Source organism: Osmerus eperlanus, chromosome 18 (assembly GCF_963692335.1).
Source record: "Osmerus eperlanus chromosome 18, fOsmEpe2.1, whole genome shotgun sequence".
Classification (NCBI taxonomy): domain Eukaryota; kingdom Metazoa; phylum Chordata; class Actinopteri; order Osmeriformes; family Osmeridae; genus Osmerus; species Osmerus eperlanus.
In genome coordinates, this window is record NC_085035.1 from 5664049 (window position 1) to 5685276 (window position 21228).

A 21228-nucleotide genomic window follows, 5' to 3' on the forward strand; every position below is an offset into this window, starting at 1 on the left:
ACGGGGTTTGGACACTCAGTTTCCGGTCTTTTTGCCAGCATTTTCTTTTGCTATCGCCAGCAAAGTGTAACTAGTATTATTTTAGGCATACCAAACAATCTACGTGTAAAATTTCATGAACATATATGGACGTTTACATGTCTAAATAATATAGGAAAGTTACTTTGGACGAAAGACCACTCGGCGACACTCGGGCGACGATCTTTACTCTGACTAGTGTGTCTGTGTTGTCATCGTACTGCTACTATGGGTTAGCATATGAGTGTATTTCAATGCTAGCTTAACACTACTTTGTCTTGCCAATGAAAATACACGCTCATGTGTGACGTGATCTGTAGTCGAGGGGAGGAAGGGATGGGGGCTAGCAAACTTTGAGAAGAGTTCAACAAAACATCCAGCAGGTGGTGGTATTTCTCGGGTTCTTAAGGAAAGAGAGCAACAATAGAAGATTTCATAAACTTTATTAACTTAATAAAAAAGAAAGGAGTACATGAACTGAGAAAAAAACCATTTGTATTCAAGCACATAGTCTATCACACAATGCAACACCTCCAAGCCAGTACCAAACAAAGAATTAAGGGTCTATATGAAACAGACTAAATAATTACATTGGCCACAAAATGTCATTCAGTCCGTTTAAAGAGATCAAGCAGAGGGGTATTAACGCATTTCCACATGATTTTGTCTCCAGATGACAGTGTTTTGGTTACCAAAACTCAAAAGGTACTGCAGTCCATAAGGCTACTAAGTTCTAGGAGCGAGGCCAAGTTATTTTTATTGCCCCAACAGGACAGCAGCAACCTTGACTGGACACAAAAGCTTCAGATTGTGCCTTAACTGGAGCTCTTTAGGGTAAACATCATACTGTCAGAGCCACAGGCATCAAAAACATTAACAATTTCAAAGCTCATTCTCAGGTTGATCATGCTCACGGTGCACTGAAATATGCAACAACCTGACCGACTGGCATTAGTGCACACACAAAACTCACTGCAGGCATTGGAATATTTAAACTTTTCTTTTCTCAATACACAGGACACACATATTCCAAAAATAAAAGCTCTTGGAGGTACTTGAATTAATTTCAACCTGGGCACATTATACACAAATCATATTTTGCTTTATGTTCTTTAATGCATTAAATATATCTACTATAATAGCTCACAATCTTTACAAATGATCGGACAGAATTGTTGGTCAAAAGAGCATTACAGGCACAAAGAGACTCGTCCAGACAATGTAAACTTTCAGAATGGATTTGAGATAGATTTCAAAAATTTCCTTTTCATGAGTTACACGATTCATTTGCCCCAACACCACAGGAATAACACTAAAATACTGCTGAAATTGTCAAAGGGTTAAATACTTGAAAAGAATAAGACCAGGAAAGAAACAGGAGCAAGACATTTGTTTCAATTCAAGAAATGGAAGAAATCTCATAATTTGGTCCCAAAGATTGTCACATTTGAAAATTCAAATTATTCAGTAAAGGTATCATTTTCATTTAAGTTTCCATCCTTTTAGCAGTAGACAAACCGTAGGTGTTAAAGTGACATTGAACAGATACAACTTGTTTTTATCTATGCCGGGCATTGTCATGGGCTAGCCTACTGCAGATATGACCTGTATACAGTATATACATGTGTATATATACCAAAACATGTTGTTGATATCACTGTTGTATGAGAATGGATGTCAGACTAAATGGGTTCATGATGGCACAGCAGTTTGGCACAAGTCTTGGCTTGATTGACTCAAATACACAACTCCAAGCCTTTGACTCTCCGTGCATGTAGCTTAGATCGAACGACTGAAAGTATGGTCAAGTGTTGTGCTGTCAATGGACATGCAAACAGTGGAGCCACAGTCAACGCCTGTCCTTACTGGGTCGGAGAGCTATACTACGGTTGAGTTGGCTGGCAGTGACGCATGCTTTTACACGCACACCAAGTCTCATTTCATCTTGGCATCGCAAAATGAACCTGCCGGTATTTTTAAGAGACAAAAATACAGTGGATTGAGTTTGTTTTGACCTTGTACAACATTCTCAGAGAGGTGGAGCACGTACATGGGGCCGTGATTGGCTAAAAGCTTCAGGCTTGAGTCAGTAACACTGCCAGGAGTCCACTTATTATCCTAGTTTTGATCATATAAGTGCCTGTGGCCATGACAGGGGAGCAAACAAATATCAACATGGGATAACAAGTATTGAGTTAAATGTTAAGACTAATGGTATCCCTTTAGTCCACTACTGAATACTGTTACCTTTAAATAGTGGATAAATAATTGTATTATTGTACATTTACTTCTGTAACTTTTGCTAAGCAATTGTGATGCTGTAGGATGGGAAGATCCTCCACACATTTGGTCACAAATCAACACCAAAACAACAACATTAAACCAATTTCTTAAAGAAAGATGACAGTAACAATATTGGTTTAGCACACTATTTTCACATATTGTTTATGTACAGTAAAAACACTGTTAGTAGTGTACTTGAATTGTGTTAAATACTGTTTGTTGTGTACAGTTCATGTACAGTATTTAATAAGATCGATATGTTCCATTCAGGTGTGTACCGCTGTGAATTTAAGTTTGCGGCGAAGATTCATGTTATACTTCAAACAAGACCAGATGGACAGCCTCGTATTACTACTCTCTGGCTCACATGAGAATGGATTTAAGCAAGTTGTTGGAGTTAAGAGCCATTTGTGCAATATTGTGTTCTTTCACAACAAATAATACAATGTCTACTATAGGAAATTGGTGCAAAGAGATTGTTTCTGGTGTGTGTGTATTAACATTAAAGGCCCTTGATACATTGACTGACAGACAGACAGACAAAACAAGTAGTCAGGCAGGCAAAGAGACAGCCAGAAAGACAAACAGACAGACATACAAAGAAAGACAGGAAGGCAGGCAGTCAGGCAAACTCTAAGACTTGAGGCAATGTGTAGGTGTATTTGGCACTAGGATGACTGTCACCAGGGGTTGCTCTAGACAGTTAGCATTGTATGGGTCTGATCCTTTGGTCTGGGATATTATAAAACACACAGACACAAAAGCTGACTTAAGACAGACAGGACAGAGAGCATGTTGGTATATACCAGGTCTCTGTTCATACATCATGAGATACCTATCTCTGTCAACAATAAGCTGTAGAGCTCAACTCCATACATTTTACAAGGGGGAGAATACAAGATTATGCTTTTTTCGGATTGGTCCTCCTAAATTGGTGTTATTTCACTGATTGTAAGCTGAGCGATAAACGTCTGTTTCTACTGTTGGTTACATATTTGACAATTTAGAAAGTATTAGTTAGATTAAATTGTTTAGGAATTACATGTATGGCGACTAGAAGTGAAATTTTGTTTTCCGAGAAAACTGTACAAAAGAAACCTGACTTGAAAACGGGAAATAAAACATGAAAACCCAAATCAAAATTAAATGTAAATAACTGGTTGTACTTTCTTACGACATGGTTATGGGTGGGGCCTTATCAGCCAAGGCAGTAGATTTAATTGGACAAAAACTAGTCGTGAGGGCATATGGCATTGACCAACACCATAGTGGGGGTTAACATCCCAAGCCTTGCCCTCAGAGAGGCCAGAACAGACAAACAACCGGCACATGCTGCCTTGCAACACAGTAGCAGCCCCCTTGTAGAGTGCCTGATCCACACACAAGCTGTGGCCAGGCTGCACTTCCATGTCTGTCCACCAGAGGGTACGAGGGGCTTTCAGAACCAGACAAGGAACGACGAGCAGGGGGGATGGAGGGGCCGTCGATCCGGGGGGGAGGGGGGTGAAAGGAGGGGTCTAGCATGCGCACTTCTTCTCGCTGGGCTCGGCGGGCCCCAGCTTGGTGGCCCCTGCCCCGTTCTGGGGCTCGGCCGGGGGCTTGTCGACGCACTGCTCCATGCGCTTCATGACCAGGTCGAGCAGCGTGATGACGGCCTTGTCCACCTCGGCGCCGGTGGCCGCGCTCGTCTCAAAGTAGGGGATCCTACAAGGGGGGAGGGAGGGGTCGAACAGTCACACAGGGTTAGCACGCTCGCTCGTCTGTGTAAGAGCCGTCGGATATCACAGAACGCGTATCCCCCCCATTTACCGCTCATTGCACCCATGTGTTGAATCGGAATATTTCGAAAACGTTTCATTTTTCTTCCCGACAACACTTCTTCCCTGTTGCTAAACAGCAGTGCCAGTAATCTCCGGAGGACATCATCGACTAGACAAATGACACCGAAATCCCAAATCCTACAGGGGTACAGTGCAGCACTCAACAAGGTGACGGTCAAGCTCTCTATTACTATTGATCATCAATTACACAAAGCGAGCGAGAGAGAGAGAGCTAGTCCTGAAAGCCCTCCGACAACACTATTAGAGCGGGCAAGACTTTAACATTTACTCGACCACAGAGACCCGACTATGGCCCGTGAGACTCGCATATCGATTGACTGGAGTCTGAATAGTGCTGTGGATGATCGCGTCCCTTAAAGGGACAAGCACAGACTTCCTGCCATTCAAAACAGCTCAAGGTGAATGATTCACCAGACGCGTGGGTCCCAGGTGTTGACTTACCCGTACTTGTCGGCTAGCTCCTTGGCCTGCTTCTCCTGGACTTCCCTCTGATCAGCCAGATCGGCTTTGTTGCCCACCAGCACGATGTCGGGGTTCTCGCAGTAGGCGTTGGCCTGGAGCTGACCTGAGAACAGAGAGCGGAGAGATCTCCTCTCAGGATACGGTGGTACGTTAAAAGTGATGCAACGACCGGGTAACAAGCTGAGGTTGATTGACAAGAGCAGTGTGGAGGGTGTGGGAAGAGAGAGGAGAGGGGGGGAGATGAGAAGGGAAGGAGGAAGGGGGAGAGGAGAGCAGGAGGGGTGGGGGATGGGGGGGGGGGGGGTGAGAGGGAAAGAGAGGGGGGGGGCTGCCACGTACTCATCCAGTTGCGTACGTTCAGGAAGCTCTGCTGGCTGGTGAGGTCGAACATGAGGAGGAACCCCATGGCGTCTCTGAAGAAGGCTGTGGTCAGGCTCCTGAACCTGGGTCGACGAGCATCACACACACACACACCTTACGTGAGGGTTCGGTCGGGAGTTTGGAATCCAGCTGCCGCCAAAAGACCCTGCTAGGCTGTTGCGCGCTGTAGCTACCAAACCAGAGCTGACCGGGAACATATGTAACACCTCCGCAAAATATGTACATGAGCAACTTCCTTCAGATGTGATTTTCAACAGCTTACATTTTGACATACGGCTGTTTTCGCTGGGCCTGAAATAACACATATTGCATAACAAGGCCCTTTTTTTCTTCTTTTTTTTTGAGTTGTCGCACTGAGTCATGCTCTTCTAAACCCATTGGCAGCCTCCAATCACAGAAGCGAGCAGTTTCTCACGTCAAGTCTCAGCTGGGGGGGGGGGGGGGGGGTGGATGGGGCCAGCGAGAACGGGAACGTCGTGAGTGTTTGACTCAACGAGGCTCCGTTTCCCAAAAGGTGTTTCTCGCCAACATCCCGAACCACACCCTCCGGTCTCGAGGAAAGGTGTCGGCCCCTGCGAACGCTGCAAAGACGTCACTCCGGTAATAAGCCGCAACCAACGTCATCGGACAGTGTTCTTGTTGTGAGAAAAGCACACCCTGCGAAAGCTTGTTTTATGCCCTCCAAATAAGATCTTCCGGGCTAATCTGCACACACAGCAACACGCTAGCCAAGAAAGACATAATTAAACAATCTCAGGCTGGAATACGAGCCAATTCCCTGGCTTCCCTTCACAATTGGAGGCCTTTCTGAACCCGGTGTTTGACAGCTGTCTGTCTGCGTCAGTCGTGGACGAGAAGGGAAGCTTAGGGGAGCCATCCAGTGTGCATTACCTCTCCTGTCCTGCTGTGTCCCAGAGCTGAAGATGGACCTTGAAGGTCTTCCCTGTGGTGGTCCCATTGGGGCTGGATGCCGTGTACACCTAAAACACACACACACACAAAGCATTCACAAGCATTCACAAGCACGCATGCACCGCGAGACGCTGTAAAAACCCCGACAATGTGACAGTTGTCGAGGTTTCCTCCTCACATCTGGGGTGCGTCAGCAGGGCGACTCCTGTCGAACGTCGAGGCCTGGGACGGGTGCCAAACCGTAAGTGAATAAGTCTACCACGCCGTAGCCGGTCTGCTAAGTCCTATCTGCCGAAATCGAAGGCAGCAGTCGAGGAAAACAAGTCTCGTTTCGCCCGGCAGCTGCACGTCCTTGGCGTGTGTGCCTGCACAATGCTGTGAAGGCCATTGCCGCGACATGCCGGCCAACTCCTTATGCTTAGATAAGAGGAGATGCTGGTTCATTAAGCGCGACAGAGGATGGTTTAGTGCAACACATGGCATACCCCCCCCCCCCCCACACACACACCCTCCGCCCCCCTCTGGTTGGAACCATTATCAGCTCTTCCTCAGGACAGAACACCTCTGGTGACAGTCATGACCGCGCGCGCTCGCCGTGTGACGTTTTGATTCGGCCCTCGCCTTGCACAGCTGTCAGACGGGCAACGCTTCGGGGCATTTGAGGTTTTTCGCGCCATTAAAAGGTGGGCTGGAGTACATTCTGCAGAGTTTGCCAGAGTAGGCGCTGCAAGTCGTGGGTGTGTCGGGAGGAAGAGCAAAATAAAAATGGCCTCGTGATCAGATATCATTCTTACATAACGCCATTAATTTCCAAAACCACAATTCGAAGTAACGCCCGTCAATTAGTCAACCTAGCGCCTTTAGTTATTAAGCAATATTCCATCTACTATGTAAAGCAATCGTTTTCAATAGAGGGTGTGCCTAGCACACTATTGTCATGCCTAATGAATGCGAGTGTGATTTTACAAATGAGTGATTGAAAGTAATGAATCGGTGACAAACCACCATGGCATAGCACCTCCGCATGGGAAAATAGGGATCACGTCGCCGATATGTTCTACTTGGTAAGCGATTGCCCGTTGGCCAGCTGTCTTGGTAAGTCTTGGTAATTGGCCAGAATTCCAAAAGATTACGAGGAAAGCACTGATAATAAGACAAACCTCAAATGAGGGCGTCGACTTCCCCTTCAGCCAAAAGGAGACTGCGGTATCATGGGACGAAGGCTCACAAGTGCAACTCTGGATGTGCTGGCTCGACTCCGAGCCCAATGACGTAGCGCCTATTGGACGTGACATTAATCAATAAATAATTTTCGTCTGGTTCGACGTGTATAAATGACTCGGGCGACTCAGTTACATCAATCGAATCGGTTGAACAGTAGACGTTCCCGCCTCTATCCCTCCAAAGATCGCCTGAGGTCATTGAACCTGGTGTTGCATCGCTCAGGTGCTAATGAGACCCCTGACTAAGATCCACGGACAGCCACAGATCCTCGCACGTGGTTCCAGAGGTAGTCATCCGTGGGGGATGTTGAGCGTTTTCATAAATCAAGTCTGGTCTCGCTGGCTGTCTTGGTGTGGCTGGCTGGCTGTCTTGGGCTGGTCTGACTGGCTGGATGGCTGTCTTGGTCTGGTCTGACTGGCTGACAGACTGGTCCAGGTCTTGCTGTCAGACTGACTAAGGTGACCAGCTGATCCTGCTCACTAGCCCTTACCATCGTGACATTTCCAGATCAAACGCAGCATTTCATGCTAAACAAACAGGCCGACGGCAATCCCAAATAGGTTGGGTTTGAATCCTAATGACACGTCGGCGAGACTGCCCTTGACACAAGGGTTTTTTTCCCCCTCTTAACTATGTCACAACGAGGCAGTGACATAAAAAGCTCGCCAGCTCTTCATGCATCTCCTTCCCATCCCCCCCCCCCCCCCCCCCCTCCTGCGGCTCCTTCGTCTCAGAATAGCACTGTAACTCAGGCTGACACAGATCGACCCAGGGAGGAGACTGGCTTAGAAGAGCAGAGACAGGGGCATAACTCTCTCCGTCTCCCGAGAAACGTCCGGAGAGGCCTGGTAAATCCCCACGAACGGGAGACCCCACCCCCCGCCACACTCACCACTCTCTTTTCCCTGAAGTCGATTCCCACTGTGGTGATGAACTTGGGGTTGAACTTGTTGTCGGTGTACCGGTAAAGGAAGGTGGTCTTCCCCACTCCCGAGTCCCCCAGAGCCAGGAGCTTGATAAGGTAATCATAGTCCCCATCAGTCATAGTGCTGACTGCGCTGAACCTGCAAGACACAAACACAAACGGCACTGGTGTCACTACACGGCTGTCACGCACTCCAGAGCCAGCGCACCAAAGCGCCAACATAACCTCGACTCCGATCGACGACACAGTCGGCAAGGCGCGGCCATTCGACGGCTGTTCCGCCCGGACACGTGTGAATGAGTTAGCACACGGGGCCCGTTCCGGTGTCAGACCCCCCCGTGGAGGGTGTGATCCCTGCGTTAGCTCGCACACGGAACGAGGGACGCGTCGACAGCTTCCGTGCCGTGAGAGGGCAGCGTTCGGAGACCGGCGATGAATTCAATTGGCTTCAAACGCGCTGATCACGACACACAGTGTTTCTGCAATGTACCCGAGCGCAATTCCTCTACGAGATGCAGTGTGGAAGATATTAGGTGCAAAAAAAAACTAAACATTAAAAGTCAGTTGAGAGGACAGAGTGAATCTGTCACTTTACGGTACAGCAGACTAGACTAGACCACTCTTGCTTATATGGCCCCTTAAATGATTATGGCAGAGGTCAAAGGTGCCACTGTGGCCTTCTGGGAAAGGGCCCGGGAGCACTGCATGTATGGAAAGCATTTGTGTGTTTGTGTGTGTTTTTGTGTGTGTGTGTGTGTCCGTGTTCTGAGTGTCTCCTGTGTGAGTTCACTAAGCGGAGGCAGCACATGATGTCTCCTCGGCTCCACATGAGCGATCAGGAGGTTCGCTGGAGATCTGGGAGTGCTCCGTCAGTGTGCCCGGCTACCGGCTCCAGAAAACACCCGGCCTAACCCCTCTCTCTCTGCCTGCGCACAGCCACGCAAGTCTCCCGTGGGGGGGGGGGGGGCGTGAAAGAACCATTGAATGCACGCCGCGCTGGTTCATACGGCGAGAGGAAAGGGCGAGAATGGGGGAAAACTCCGTCGAAGTCCATCTCAACGACGATGGGAAACCAAACGAATTGAAATCGCCGGTGGCCTGTTGGGGGTGGAGGCCGATCGGCGGGAGAAGGGGGTGTAACGGTTGTCCCCGCGTCATTGTGTGCCTTGTTTGTTTGCCTCGAGCCAAATGTGTTATATTTAGACAAGGAGATCATGCGACTCAAATTCACTCAGTTGAGTAGCTCAGCGAGGCTTGCAGGGCTGGGGGGCTTCAAAAAGGAGGAACACCAACCTTCCTTATTACCCAGCATCCCCCTAGCCATTCTGTAAATGGTTCTTAACAGGCCCCGAGGGAGGGGTCAACTCTATTGATCTGCCGTCATTGGTCGGGAGACAGGAAGGCCTGAGGATGTGATTAGACAGTCATGGGCTGCGAGACCTCCCAGCCGCCTCTGGGACGTTGTCGACGGCGAGGGGGTCAGGTGACTCCAGATAGGGTTCGGAACGAGACGACAGGTCTCTCCTCCGAGGCCGTGCGGGGGAAATCCCGTTCACGCTATTACATACCGTTTAAATCAAATCTCTGACTGAACCTCTGATGTCCAGCCAACCAAAGCAGTTCAGCTAGTGGCTATTTTTCCCCATTTATTTGCCATTTCTGCTCACAGAAATACTCAGCTTTGGGGGTGACGAGAGTCCCACTGACTAAGCCGTACGTCTGAAGGGGGAAAACAGCAAAACCTGTTATGTAACGGCAAGCCCGTGTGATGATAAAATACTCAACTAGATTAAACATTCAAGCTCATGAAAGACGCATGACTCAGGACGAAAGGAGAGCACGGGAGAGGAGACGAGGGGAGAGGAGTGGAGGAGGGGGGAACGGAGAGGAGGGGGGAGGAAAGGAGAGAAACAGTATGTCACCCAGGCATCAAAGTGTTTCGATGGCCCTGAAGCCTCAGGGTTTTCGAGGCATTTCCTTTCTGATATCCGATACCCAAAGAAGCAGTGTTTTCTGCTGGGCAGAGCGGAAAGGAAAAGTCGCCGACGACGAAACGAAGCGCGGCAGCCGTGGCCTAAGCGCGCGCGCCCTGGGAAGAGACCTTGCTGACGTTCGATGGCGAGAGAACCCTTCAGGAGGGCTTCTGGAAGGTAACAGAGCACCACTGTCTGCCCCCCTACTCCCGTGTCTCCACAGAGAGCCTCTATACATTCCCTCGTTTCCACGAAACGCCACTCAATTTGATGGCGCACACACACACACTCAGGTCACCTGAAGGGTGCTCCACAGGTTACCCATCAGAACCGCGGCAGAACCGACGGGGTTAGAGCTCGATGTACCGCTTGTTAAGAATGACTGACTGTTTACGGCTTTCAGAGTGGTGCGTTTCATGTGGCCTGGGGGCACGTTTACAGTGCCTTGCGCTCTCGCCTCAAGGTCCTCGAATCCATGCCTGCGAGGGGCACAGTTTGGTGTTCAGGCAGGCTTCCTTCCGGTCCTTTCTGTGTGGAGTTTGCGTGTGCTCCATGTGCTCGCATTGGTTTCCTCCACGAATAACCCCGATAACATACAAAGGATGCAGAACAAGACCGCTCTCCTGGCCAGGACATAGGGCGAGCTCTCGGCCTTGGCACCTTGATGTGGCCGACTATTGCTCCTCGCTGGTAGGAAAGACGAAGGATGGGGACATTTTGAAGTTTCTACGGTTGACGCTCCCTGCATGCAATTGGGTGTCGCCGCTCCCTACATACGTGGGTCATGCTGATGAACAAGAAAGGCTTCTTCTTCTCAACATACAGACCCGACGCTTCGTCCGGCCATCTTTGGAAAGCGTCGCAGTAGAGTGTTGAAACGTTGTTGTGGGGCACGGTTGTGGGGCAACTTTGTCAACTCAAAGTGAAAGAAACAGGAATAGATGTGCTAAATAAACACATAAATAATCATCCATACAAGAACTTTCTGGGGGGAAAAAAAGGTTTATGTTTATGTATTATTCTCTATAGCACTTATTGTTTTCTCCCCCTTTAAGAATGTGGACTCTAATGGCACTAATGAATATTGACCACTGACCAGTCACAATCAAATCAGTTTGGCCCCTTTGGAAGCTACAATTGAATTATTTTAATTACAAGCAACAACCTTTAGGGGCGACCGGAGCCAAGTACCCTTTAAAGGCCATCTCCACATCAGGTGGTTGGTCTGAAATCCTGATCCGACACCGTAGGACGGCTCGCAGCCTCGGGTACGTGAGGAAAAGCGAATAGGTTGAGTCACTTGGCTTTCTGTGAGGTGGCCTGGCTCCCTGCTTGGCTCAGTAGTCCACGGGGCCTCTCTCTCTCTCTATCTCTCTCCCTCTCCCTCCCTCTCTCCCTCTCTCTGCAGGGGTGGGGCTAACATCTGTAGCTGGAGCCGCCCTGGCCCGCCACAAAGGTTAGCGGAGCAGTTAGCTGCCCTGGGCGGTCGAAACGATTCACGCCCAGTGGGGAGAGAGGGGAGGACGGGAAAGAACTCCCCCCCCCACCCCCCCGACCTCGCAAGAGAGGGAGGGGGGGGGGGGGGCAGAGGTGCTTGCCACAGTTGTACTTCTGTGTATTATTCAGGGTAAGTAAGAATTAGCCCAACTATATCAAAACGCAAATGGGACAGGTTTACTCCTGCCTAGCCCAACCCCTATGAAATATGTAACTGTTGGTTTTAACGCAGGTCATTATTCTATTCAATTATCTTTATCAGATCACTAGCTAATGTGAAGCCCCTATTGACTTCAGGTTAATGCCATTCTACCAACCTCTGTAGCTCAGTGCCGGAAACAATAAGAGGAACTAAATGGATCTTTGACCCGACAAACCTGCATTTGTTCACCGTGTCATTGTAGAACAGCTACATCAATGAGGCCAGAGTGCTATTGGGCGTGCATGGAAACGACCGCATCGACGACATAGCACGTAATCAAAGATCGATTTTTATGCATAGAAGTCGTCGTCGAAGCTGTTGGAAGTTTCTGGTCGTGCAGCTAGGCAGAGTAATGACCCCCCCCCCCCCCGTCTAGCTGTGTAGACAACTCACAGATAGGGGTCATGCAAGGAAAAAAAAAAGTACCCCGGCGATATAAAACAAGTAAACAAGGACATCTCACCCTCTGCTTAGCAAGCTGCGCTCGACAAACAAGAGCGGAACGGCCCCTGATAGACAGCAGTAGCTGGGGGGGGGGGGGGGGTTTAATCACCCCCGCACAACGGCATCATTTGCAAGTCAATGGTGTTTTAATGAACAAGCGGCGGCAGGTATTGGGACAAAGATAAACCACAGGGACGCGACAGTCTAGGCCGTGTGTGAAGGGTGCTACTTTTACATTGTTGGTCTTGTCACAGGGCTGGGGGGGGGGGGGGGGGGGCTGGGAGGGGTTGTCGACCCACTACGAGCAGCAAAGTGGGTCAGAAACAAAGTTTCCCTCTGTCCTCCGCTGTGAAGAGGCACAAGGAGCGGTCGAGAAAGCTTTTTCATTTTCCCTCATCACATGCTCTGGCCATTAAGGCGAGGGGCGAGCGAGGCGTTGGGGGTGACGGAAGACCCTCCAGATGTGGGACCTGTAGTCCCTCGCACCCCCACATCCCTCCCCCGTTTGGTCGCCCACTGACACCCAGAGGCTTCGCTTCCGTCGGCGTTGCCATTTATTTCAGACAAACAGCGTTTTAACGGCGTGTCCGGTGTTACTAGTAACGTTTCGGGAGAAAACCGCGGCACAGCACCGGTGAGTTTGCTTTGGATTGTTGACAAGTGAGGTGAGGTTGTCAGCGGTTTCCGGACCTAGGAAATAGGGTGGCACCCCTTACTGATAAGCACAACTTAAAACAACCTCTGTGAGGCAGAATGAATACAGATAATTACAAACAACGGAAAGAGTCGAATACAGCTCAGGCTCACTTCAAAGCAAAGCGAAAAGCAATGTCCCAATAGCCTCTTCTCCCTTGTCCATATAGCATGCGAAGCAACACAGCACTACCTGACTCTTTCAAGTGTTGAGCAACAGTGTTGCGTAATAGAAGGAAGTCAGACGGTTATCAACTTGCAGAGCTGGGGTGTCATCACATTCCTGTGACCGGGCCCCGGTTTACATCTCCGATTCACACCAGTTCCCCCGTCACCAACATCCCCCCCCTCTCCTCTCTGCCTCAGCCAGACACAACTCTCTCAGAGCGTCTGTTAAATGACTAAATGAACAGGTTCCGCGACTTCCACGGCACAAAAAAAAAAGACTAGAGTCTTAAGGGTTACACTGCACTACGCGGTCAGGCCGAATGGGGGAGGAGGAGGAGGAGGGGGCAAGGGGGGTCGAGTCTTACCGTTCTCAGTAGGTGTTTCTTCCCTGGAGAGAGTCCTTTAACACAACAGCTCACGCACAAGCCCAGCAAGCCGACTGACATCCAGCTTTGGCACACAGACGTTACAGGCCACACCTCTGGTCGGCTGCAGGCAAACCCACTAAGGTCACGCAGCCTACGGATGACGGGCTCTCCTCCTCCTCCGTCTCTCTCTCCCTCCCTCTCTCTCTCCCTCCCTCTCTCTCTCTCTCTCCCTCCCTCTCTCTGTGTGTGTTGACTGACGAGGGTGTGGTCTACAGGGACAGGGAAGGGCCGAGTGGAGCTTTATTTGGAATAAACAGACCTTCCTCAGGCCCCCATCTCGCACACGCACGCGCGGTTATCAGTCATCTGTGAGGAAAGAGAGATACCGCTCTGGATTAGAGCGTCTGCTAGATGACTGAATGTAAATACCACGCTCCCTGGGAAAACGGGCAGAAATGCTCATTCAGGAAGTGGATTTTATGGGATCTGGGAAACTCCGCTGTGTCTGTGAAAAAGAGGAAACGCACCATGCTTCTCTCTCCCTCTCTCTCCCTCTCTCCCTCTCTCCCTCTCTCCCTCCCCCCCTCCCCCTCTTCTTCCCATATCCTATCATCTGCACTGTCCCTAACCTCAAAACCTCACTACATAAATAGTCGTTTTGGGGACATTTCCACTGTTCAGTAAGTCATGCACAATGTCTACAGTAGCATATGCCCGAAACAACAGAACTCGTGTGCGAAATAGCAGTCGACAATATCATAGCAGACAACATCTACAATTTGAAGTTTATGACCCCTCACACTGGTTCCCGTCGATTAGACTGGCTCCAGTTGATTAGAGTGGCTGTCTCTCCCTAGCCTGGCATTCATTGGCCTGTCAGCTGGGTGTCTTGACCCGAGACTGGGACACGGTGGCTGTTACTGCCGCTTGAACTGCTACACAGGGATGAGGTTGTGTGTGCGTGTGTGTGAGGGTGGCATCAGCGGCGGCGTTTTCACAGGCCACCGAGCATCAGCGCAGTCGGCGTCAAACTCCTCGTCCGCCATATAAAACCACCCATAGGACCACCGCGGCAGAACCAGTGACCGTCTCGAATGTTCCTTCTCCTCCGACCGTTCTTTCTCCTCCACCCGTTCTCCGAGCCACGGGAGAACCCTCCGTCCCTCTCTCCCCCCCCCCTTCCTCCCCTCCCCATTCCCAGCCCTCAGGCTCCGCTCCAGTGCCCTCTCTGGCATTGCTCTTTGCCGCTGTCACGGTGTCTCTTGACACTGGCTAACAAGACCCACGGTAATTACCTCAGACACCATTAAAGCAGCCATTAGAGTTGACAACCTTTACCTACTGTACAAAACCAGCCAGAGGCTGAACACAGAACAGCACGTTGCCAGCTTGGTATCGGGGGCACCCTTTATTCAACGCGCCAACGCTTCCGTTGGTTAGCTGCTCCATAGCGCGAGGACTACCCCAACCCGCAGATGTCACAGAAAGTGATCTATAACGACAGGACGTACACATTTCGAAAGGCGATGCATTAGGACAAACAATGAACAAATTTGTCATGCAACTCGGAAAAAGTGCCATCTCTAAACGTTTCCCCTTGAGAAAAGAGAATTGAAATGTTCCCGTTTCTATCCGTTTCCACTTTTTCCGTCACTTGAGGGGTGGGAGGAAGGCTTGCACATGAAAAAGAGACAACAGACGTTGAATAGAGTTTAATGAGGAGTCCAGACCAGTACGTCACCGTTTTCACCGCCGTGGCCTTTTGTTTGGCGAGAACGTGAAATGCCACCGAGCCACAGGCAAGAAACACAGACAGACATGTCCAGATACATCAGTCCCAGGCTGCACCTCGAACTGTGCCATCGATCGATGAGAGCGGTTCCGAGCGCCGACAAGGTTTTGAAGGGGCAGGAGGACACCAGAACCGGGCTCCCTCGAGTCTGCGGCGGGAATTTCAGAGAGGAAAGGTGACTCGGGGTCTTGGGGGCCGGCCCCGTCAACAACCCCCCCCCAAAAAACACGACAAATCCTCATCAAGGATTGGTACGCCAGGGCGGAACCAATTCCCACAATTCCCCCGTGAGCTCGAGAAAGATGTTTAAAAATGTATGGCGTTTGTATGGTAACCGGCCCAGCACACATCTGCGACAAGCAGTCCAGGTTGTCGAGAGGAAGAAGGGGGAGGGATCGTTTCATTTCCCTTTCCTGACAATCTGCTTTGCTTTAATCCAGCCCCACTGGTAATGGAGATGTTATTGCCGCTATCAATTTGCGACTGTGAGCGGTGGGGACTTGTCAGGTCAGACCGCAGGCACACAAGCGAAAGACTTGACGAAGTGACGAGAGGCAAGATGGGGGAAAAACAGGAGGCCAGCATGACATGACGGCTCACGACTTCCTCGAAGGCCACAGTGTGTCGGGGCGGTCCTTGACACCAAGACGGTGTGCATCTCTGCTGTGCACAAGTGTAACAGCATCGAGACCCGTGTCCTGGCGATACGATCTCGCACTTTTACTTACTCAACAGCACCTACGGTCGATCGTGAACTTGTGGAGTTCAGGAAGGGCCGAACAACAAATCTGGAAGTCAGGCATCGTCAATTAAAAGACCTGCTTAGGCATGCCGGTGATGTCATTCGCCATTTAAAAAAAGGTTTGCCAAGGATGGAGCGTTAAAACGCCATTGGTGAGGGAAGCTGAAAAATTGTTGACGCGCATTAGCGAAGAGGCACATGGCCACATGCATGCATTCCTGGGGAACAATAGGAAACACTGTTAAATGCCTCTTAAAGCAGCTGATTCAATGTCTGGTCCTTAACCCTGATACGGGTCATCGCAGCTGCAACATCCTGCATGTGATTATCAAAATAAAATACTAAGTATGAGCTCACCGAAAACGGAATATCTCCCTCTTTTTTTAATGTTATTTGAATTGCACCTATCTTCATTCACGGAGAAGTTGCCCACTGCTGGAGCGAGACTATTGGGGAACTATAGTAGTATTTGCATTTGGATCAAACGAGGGAAGAAAAAGTCTGTATACCATACAGAGAAAGATACAGACAGAGAGAGAGTCAGTGACCTATGCTCTTTTGTAAAGCTCTCTCTTGGAAGTCGCTTTGGATAAAAGCGTCTGCTAAAATGCATAAATGTAAATGTATTTAAAGGAACGTGGCATGAATAAGATTGTGGATTGTAGCTCAGAGAAAACATGTTCAGCTTTCGTTGTCAATTGGAACGTTTTGCTATGAGCCAGTTAAGCATTGGGAACTCTGTTCTGGAAGTGGACAGCATATTACTTCTCACGGCAAACATAGCAGTTATAAAGGAAGACCTTGTAACAGTATTATTCATGTGATCCACATGAAAGATACTGTCAGTGTTGTTCCTAAGGGAGCCAAATGAAAAAAGGAAGCACTCATAGAACATTCCCTGGCCCGAAAACCCACAGATGATGTGAGCGGAGAGGGAGGGAGGGAGGGAGGGGGGGGGGTGCATTTGGGGTATAAAGGGGTCATATCTCTCCAATTAAAAAATGCATGAGCCCTTGCCTGCAGCACACTGTGATCTGAGCAGGAGTTTACGTCGGCTTGTTTGCCGTTCCATGCTATAGGTTCCCATGGTTTCGGTGCTGCTGTGTGGAGGAGATGACCTCCTCTGTCTGACTCGAATCCAAAGCCCGAGTTTCAGCGTGGACGCCTGTTTGTATCACAGGTCCTAGGTCAGTCGCCTCCAGGTTTAGGTCATCTTCCAGCTCACCCATGACATCTGCACTGAAAATGCAGTTGAGCACAAGAACATGCCAAACAATTTGTCCACCTATTTACTCATTACGGGGGACAATGCCATTGGTTGAAGTCAGCTGAGACACAATCAAGGCACGTCAGCATGACCCGGACCCAGATTGGAACAAATATGTGGGGGGGGGTTAGAAGCGCCAGCGTTTACACCTCGCTCACGTCTAATGAAATTCCTCCTCCAAGCAGCATACACAGGCCAACAAATGTGACCATCGACTTTCAAAGAAGGAGAAAAAGGCTTTCTTCTGGCTTCCATTTGGATCAAACGAGGGAAGAAAACGTCTGTATATCATACAGAGAGAGACAGATAGACAGAGAGAGAGAGAGACAGAGACACAGACAAACACACAGAGAGAGAGAGAGAGAGAGAGAGAGAGAGAGAGAGAGAGAGAGAGAGAGAGAGAGAGAGAGGAGGTTGTGGCAGAGGCAGCCTCGTGACCAGCTCTTTTCCCCTTTAAGGAAAGACATGTCCATGTACTCTCTCCTCCTCTCTCGCCTCAGTCACCAGGCAACTAGGCTTGTCTCTCTGCTGTGAGAGGTCGGGTGTGGTACCTCAAGGAAAGCGGCTTCCTTGTGTCAAGTCTTACACCGAAACAGAAGCTCTCCGCAACCGTGCTTTGTTTTGTCTAAATGCTTCATTTGTAACACGTAAAAGTTAGTGACCATGGAGGGATCCTTACAATCATTCCAATCTACACTGATTATGCATACACATTGAAATGTTCTTCTCGACAAAGGCCAGATTCCAATTCCCAGTCATTTCAGGATCGAAGGATGCCATTTACAGACTAATGCCAGCAAATGGCAGTAGGTGTTTCCTGCGTTTGTCCTAAATAAAATGAACAACATAAATCTGGGAAAGAGGGTATTTTCCTCTGCCACGGTGGATTCTCCAGCTATGTAATAGCCCTGTGCATGTAAGCTTGACCAAGACAACTGATATCTCTCTCAGGAAAACACACACACACACACACACTGACTCTCTCCCTGCATATTTGCACATCAATTGTAGATGAAGCACTCCTTAGAGACCGGAGAGGTCTTTGTCTGAATGAGCGAGTCTGCCGGGCCAGACCACTTCCGAGGAGTGGCGGGGAACCGCCTGAGATGTTGTAAACCAGAAAACTCCCTAAAACCCCCCCTCCTATATAATCGTAGACCATAAAAGGTACAGTCCCCCGTCAACGTCCGGAGCAGGTTCCCCAGAAATGGCATCGGACAGATGTGCTCCGTTGTCAACTGAAGAGGAAGAAGGGAGAAACTTGCCATCGTGATAAAGTAAGCCAGGAACAAGATTCGATTGTGGGAGGTAAAAATGCGGTCGAGAGTTGATATCTGCTGTTGTGCTCATGCCGCCCTGGTGCACAGAGGGTCTTTGGCATTTGTGAGCATCGCCGCTGCATCAATTATTCAAAGCCTGCAATTAGTTCATCTGTCTCCATCTCTTAAGAGTCCCCTTTTTCCTTCTGGAGATACGGCATGTCGACTGAGAACACAACATTGTGGTTAGAGCATTCTGGAAACACCTCGTTCCAGGTAGCCTATCTCGTCATTTGTGATGACATCGCCACAAGCTGGGGATGGAGTTTGCTGTGTAGCAGATTCATCTTCCAAAAGTCCTTTAGATTGATAGTTATCCCGATAAAAGATGAGTAGAGGAATTGTACGCACTCTCTAAAGCACGGTCTAAACCCTCCAGAGAGTCGTAGATAAAAAAATCTAGGCTAATTGATTGTGACAACCTTCTCCTCGATATTAATTTGAAGCCCTCAAACTGTGAGCGAGTAACCCGTGGCATAATCAACACTTGCTTCTCTTACAGACTTCTGCAACCTCGTCGAGCCGACCGAAACCCGCGTCAGCCACCGTTCCTATCCGATGTCTCTACCGTAATCAACCCTCCCGAGAACGGGAGCCTGCTGTTGATCAATAAGCCCGCCTGGGTGTCAAGGGGAGAACCAGGGGCATCCCCCTGTGTCGCTCCCCACCATGAGGTGAGGCTTCCTGGGGAGCATGTGGTGAGCCAGCCTGCCCTAGCCTGCAGCTTGACACACAGACCTCCACAGAGAACACTTCCTCAGCAGCTGGCACTCTCCCCTGAGCCTCCACCCCCCTGGTGTGTGTCCTCCCCCCCCCCCTCCCAGCCCCCCCACACAGCACATCCCCAGCCCATCCCTGTCCATATTTTCTATCACTGCCCCCCCCCCCCCCCCCCCCCCGGCCGCCCCACTTCCAGCACATATCAGCGGGTGACGACGACACCTCAGCTAATTACCGACACAGACCTATGTCAAGTCATCTATAAGATCAATGATTCAAGTTGAAACGGTAAGCTGGCTGTATGTTTTAGAACAAACATACAAACCTTATAAAGGCATCCAGGTGGTCTTGAATGCCCTCATCTTTGGTGGACCCGTAGACTATAACAAAAACCACACCACACTATTCTGAATAGAATCAGCAAACTATGGTAATTTCATGCCAACATGACGGCCTTTGATTGAGTCAAGAGTGAGAGTGTTAAAATGAAAAATGGAGGCAATACAAACCCTAACAGCTCTTGGGACATGATCCTGCCACAGTAATACAGGAAACACTCATTACTACTCCATTGAGTTCTAACTGTAGACTTGAGCTACACTGGGATTTCCTGGAAACTGTGTAGTCTTTGCACATGTGTGAGAGAAAACGGATTGAGTACTAATTACAAAGAATGCATTCAGTACCAACATTTTACTGATGATGTGAACACTACATCAGCTGGAAAGTAGGATTAGTAATTACTTTGTCTCATTTACGGAATATAATTGAATTACCAAAGAATTACGGCTCATAAATAATGCAGTAGCCTACTGTCTAAAAACGAGAAGATTCAGAAGCAGCAGTATCTGCTAACGTTAGCTCGTTCGGAAGCAGGTTACAGTATGACTCACACCGTCTGCGTTGGGTAGCCAGTGATGACGGAAATGTAGACGTGCCAATAACACAACGATGCACCCTGGAATACTAGTAACGAACATTGAACAACCTGTCATCAGATCATTGATACTTACATAATAACACGGAAACCTCAAATCTTCTTGGCAGGTGTCTGCTAACGTTAGCCCATTTCTCCAGTTCGTCCAGGCATCTCTTTACAGCCTTGGAAAAGCAGACCGAAATGTTAAATTGTCTCCAAAACGTTTCACTGGAATATACTGTAGCCTTTATACGGTTCGTATAAAAAAGATACACTCACATTGTATAAATACTTAAACGTACCTTGCAATCAATTTTATCTGCATGTTGCTTCGCTTCTCTGTGAAGAGGATGGCTGTGACTTGTACGTGAACACATTTGTTCAACCGTGGCGAAGAGTGTGGACTGTGTAACAGGGTCCTAGTGCCGTGCTTTCGCAGCCTTCGCTTGTTTCGTTTTTTCATATTCAACAGGTGCTTATTGTACACGCGCGAACCATCACTGCCATGCTTTGCCTAATCTCATGCAACCAATTTGCTCCTCAAAGCAAAGGTTGTAATATTTGCAATGCCAAGTTACATTGTATTCTCAGGGAAAGCCTACAGATGACCTCGTGCAGCCTAAATCAAGCCTTTCAGACTTTACATTTTTAAAATTTCAATGTAGCCTAGCCTTCTTAAGAAAGATGATCTTCATTGATCTTAACTAGAGTGGTTTTTGAAAGTCACTCTGGTTTGGCAGATTCATAGCTGGCGTTATAGATATTCATACCAAGCATCTCCTTAAGCTTTCTCATCTCTTAGGAGATGAGAAAGCTTAGGTACAATAAGGAGTCGCAGAGGTTGTCTCCCTGTAAAGTACACTTTCTTCCGCACTCTCAGTTGTCATGGATACCGTTTTATACTCTGCAAACATCTCAGAGTAATATTGCCTAGAGACTGTGGTCCAACTCTTCTACTAGGGCTAACACTCTGATAAAAAGAAATACATTCAGAAATACAAGATGACCTCTGATATTCAGCATTGTAAGAAATACTTTTACTTCATAACCAAACACACTTTAAGGGATTATAACCATG

At 48.8% G+C, this 21228-nt stretch overlaps 1 protein-coding gene across 2 annotated transcripts; it reads right to left on the reverse strand.

Annotated features, from left to right (window-relative positions):
- Window positions 1-444: 444 nt before the first annotated feature.
- On the reverse strand, window positions 445-20590 carry rab27b (RAB27B, member RAS oncogene family). Of its 2 annotated transcripts, XM_062483928.1 has the most exons (7): window positions 20453-20590; window positions 20245-20332; window positions 8014-8185; window positions 5877-5965; window positions 4944-5047; window positions 4584-4707; window positions 445-4005 (listed from the first exon to the last, which is right to left on the reverse strand). In XM_062483928.1, coding segments are annotated over exons 2-7 (678 nt in total). In that variant the 5' UTR covers window positions 20247-20332; window positions 20453-20590; the 3' UTR covers window positions 445-3818. The 2 variants fall into 2 exon arrangements, with proteins under 2 accessions (XP_062339912.1, XP_062339915.1); XM_062483931.1 differs by lacking the exons at window positions 20245-20332; window positions 20453-20590 and adding an exon at window positions 13389-13583.
- Between the last annotated feature and the right edge of the window lie 638 nt (window positions 20591-21228).

What these genes read in the sequence shown, in the direction of transcription:
- rab27b (XM_062483928.1), bottom strand. An exon ending in GACACAGCAGGACAGGAGAG is followed by an intron (nt 5,048 to 5,876) that starts GTAATGCACACT and finishes TCGTCGACCCAG; the next exon opens with GTTCAGGAGCCTGACCACAG. An exon ending in GAGCTAGCCGACAAGTACGG is followed by an intron (nt 4,006 to 4,583) that starts GTAAGTCAACAC and finishes CCCCCCTTGTAG; the next exon opens with GATCCCCTACTTTGAGACGA.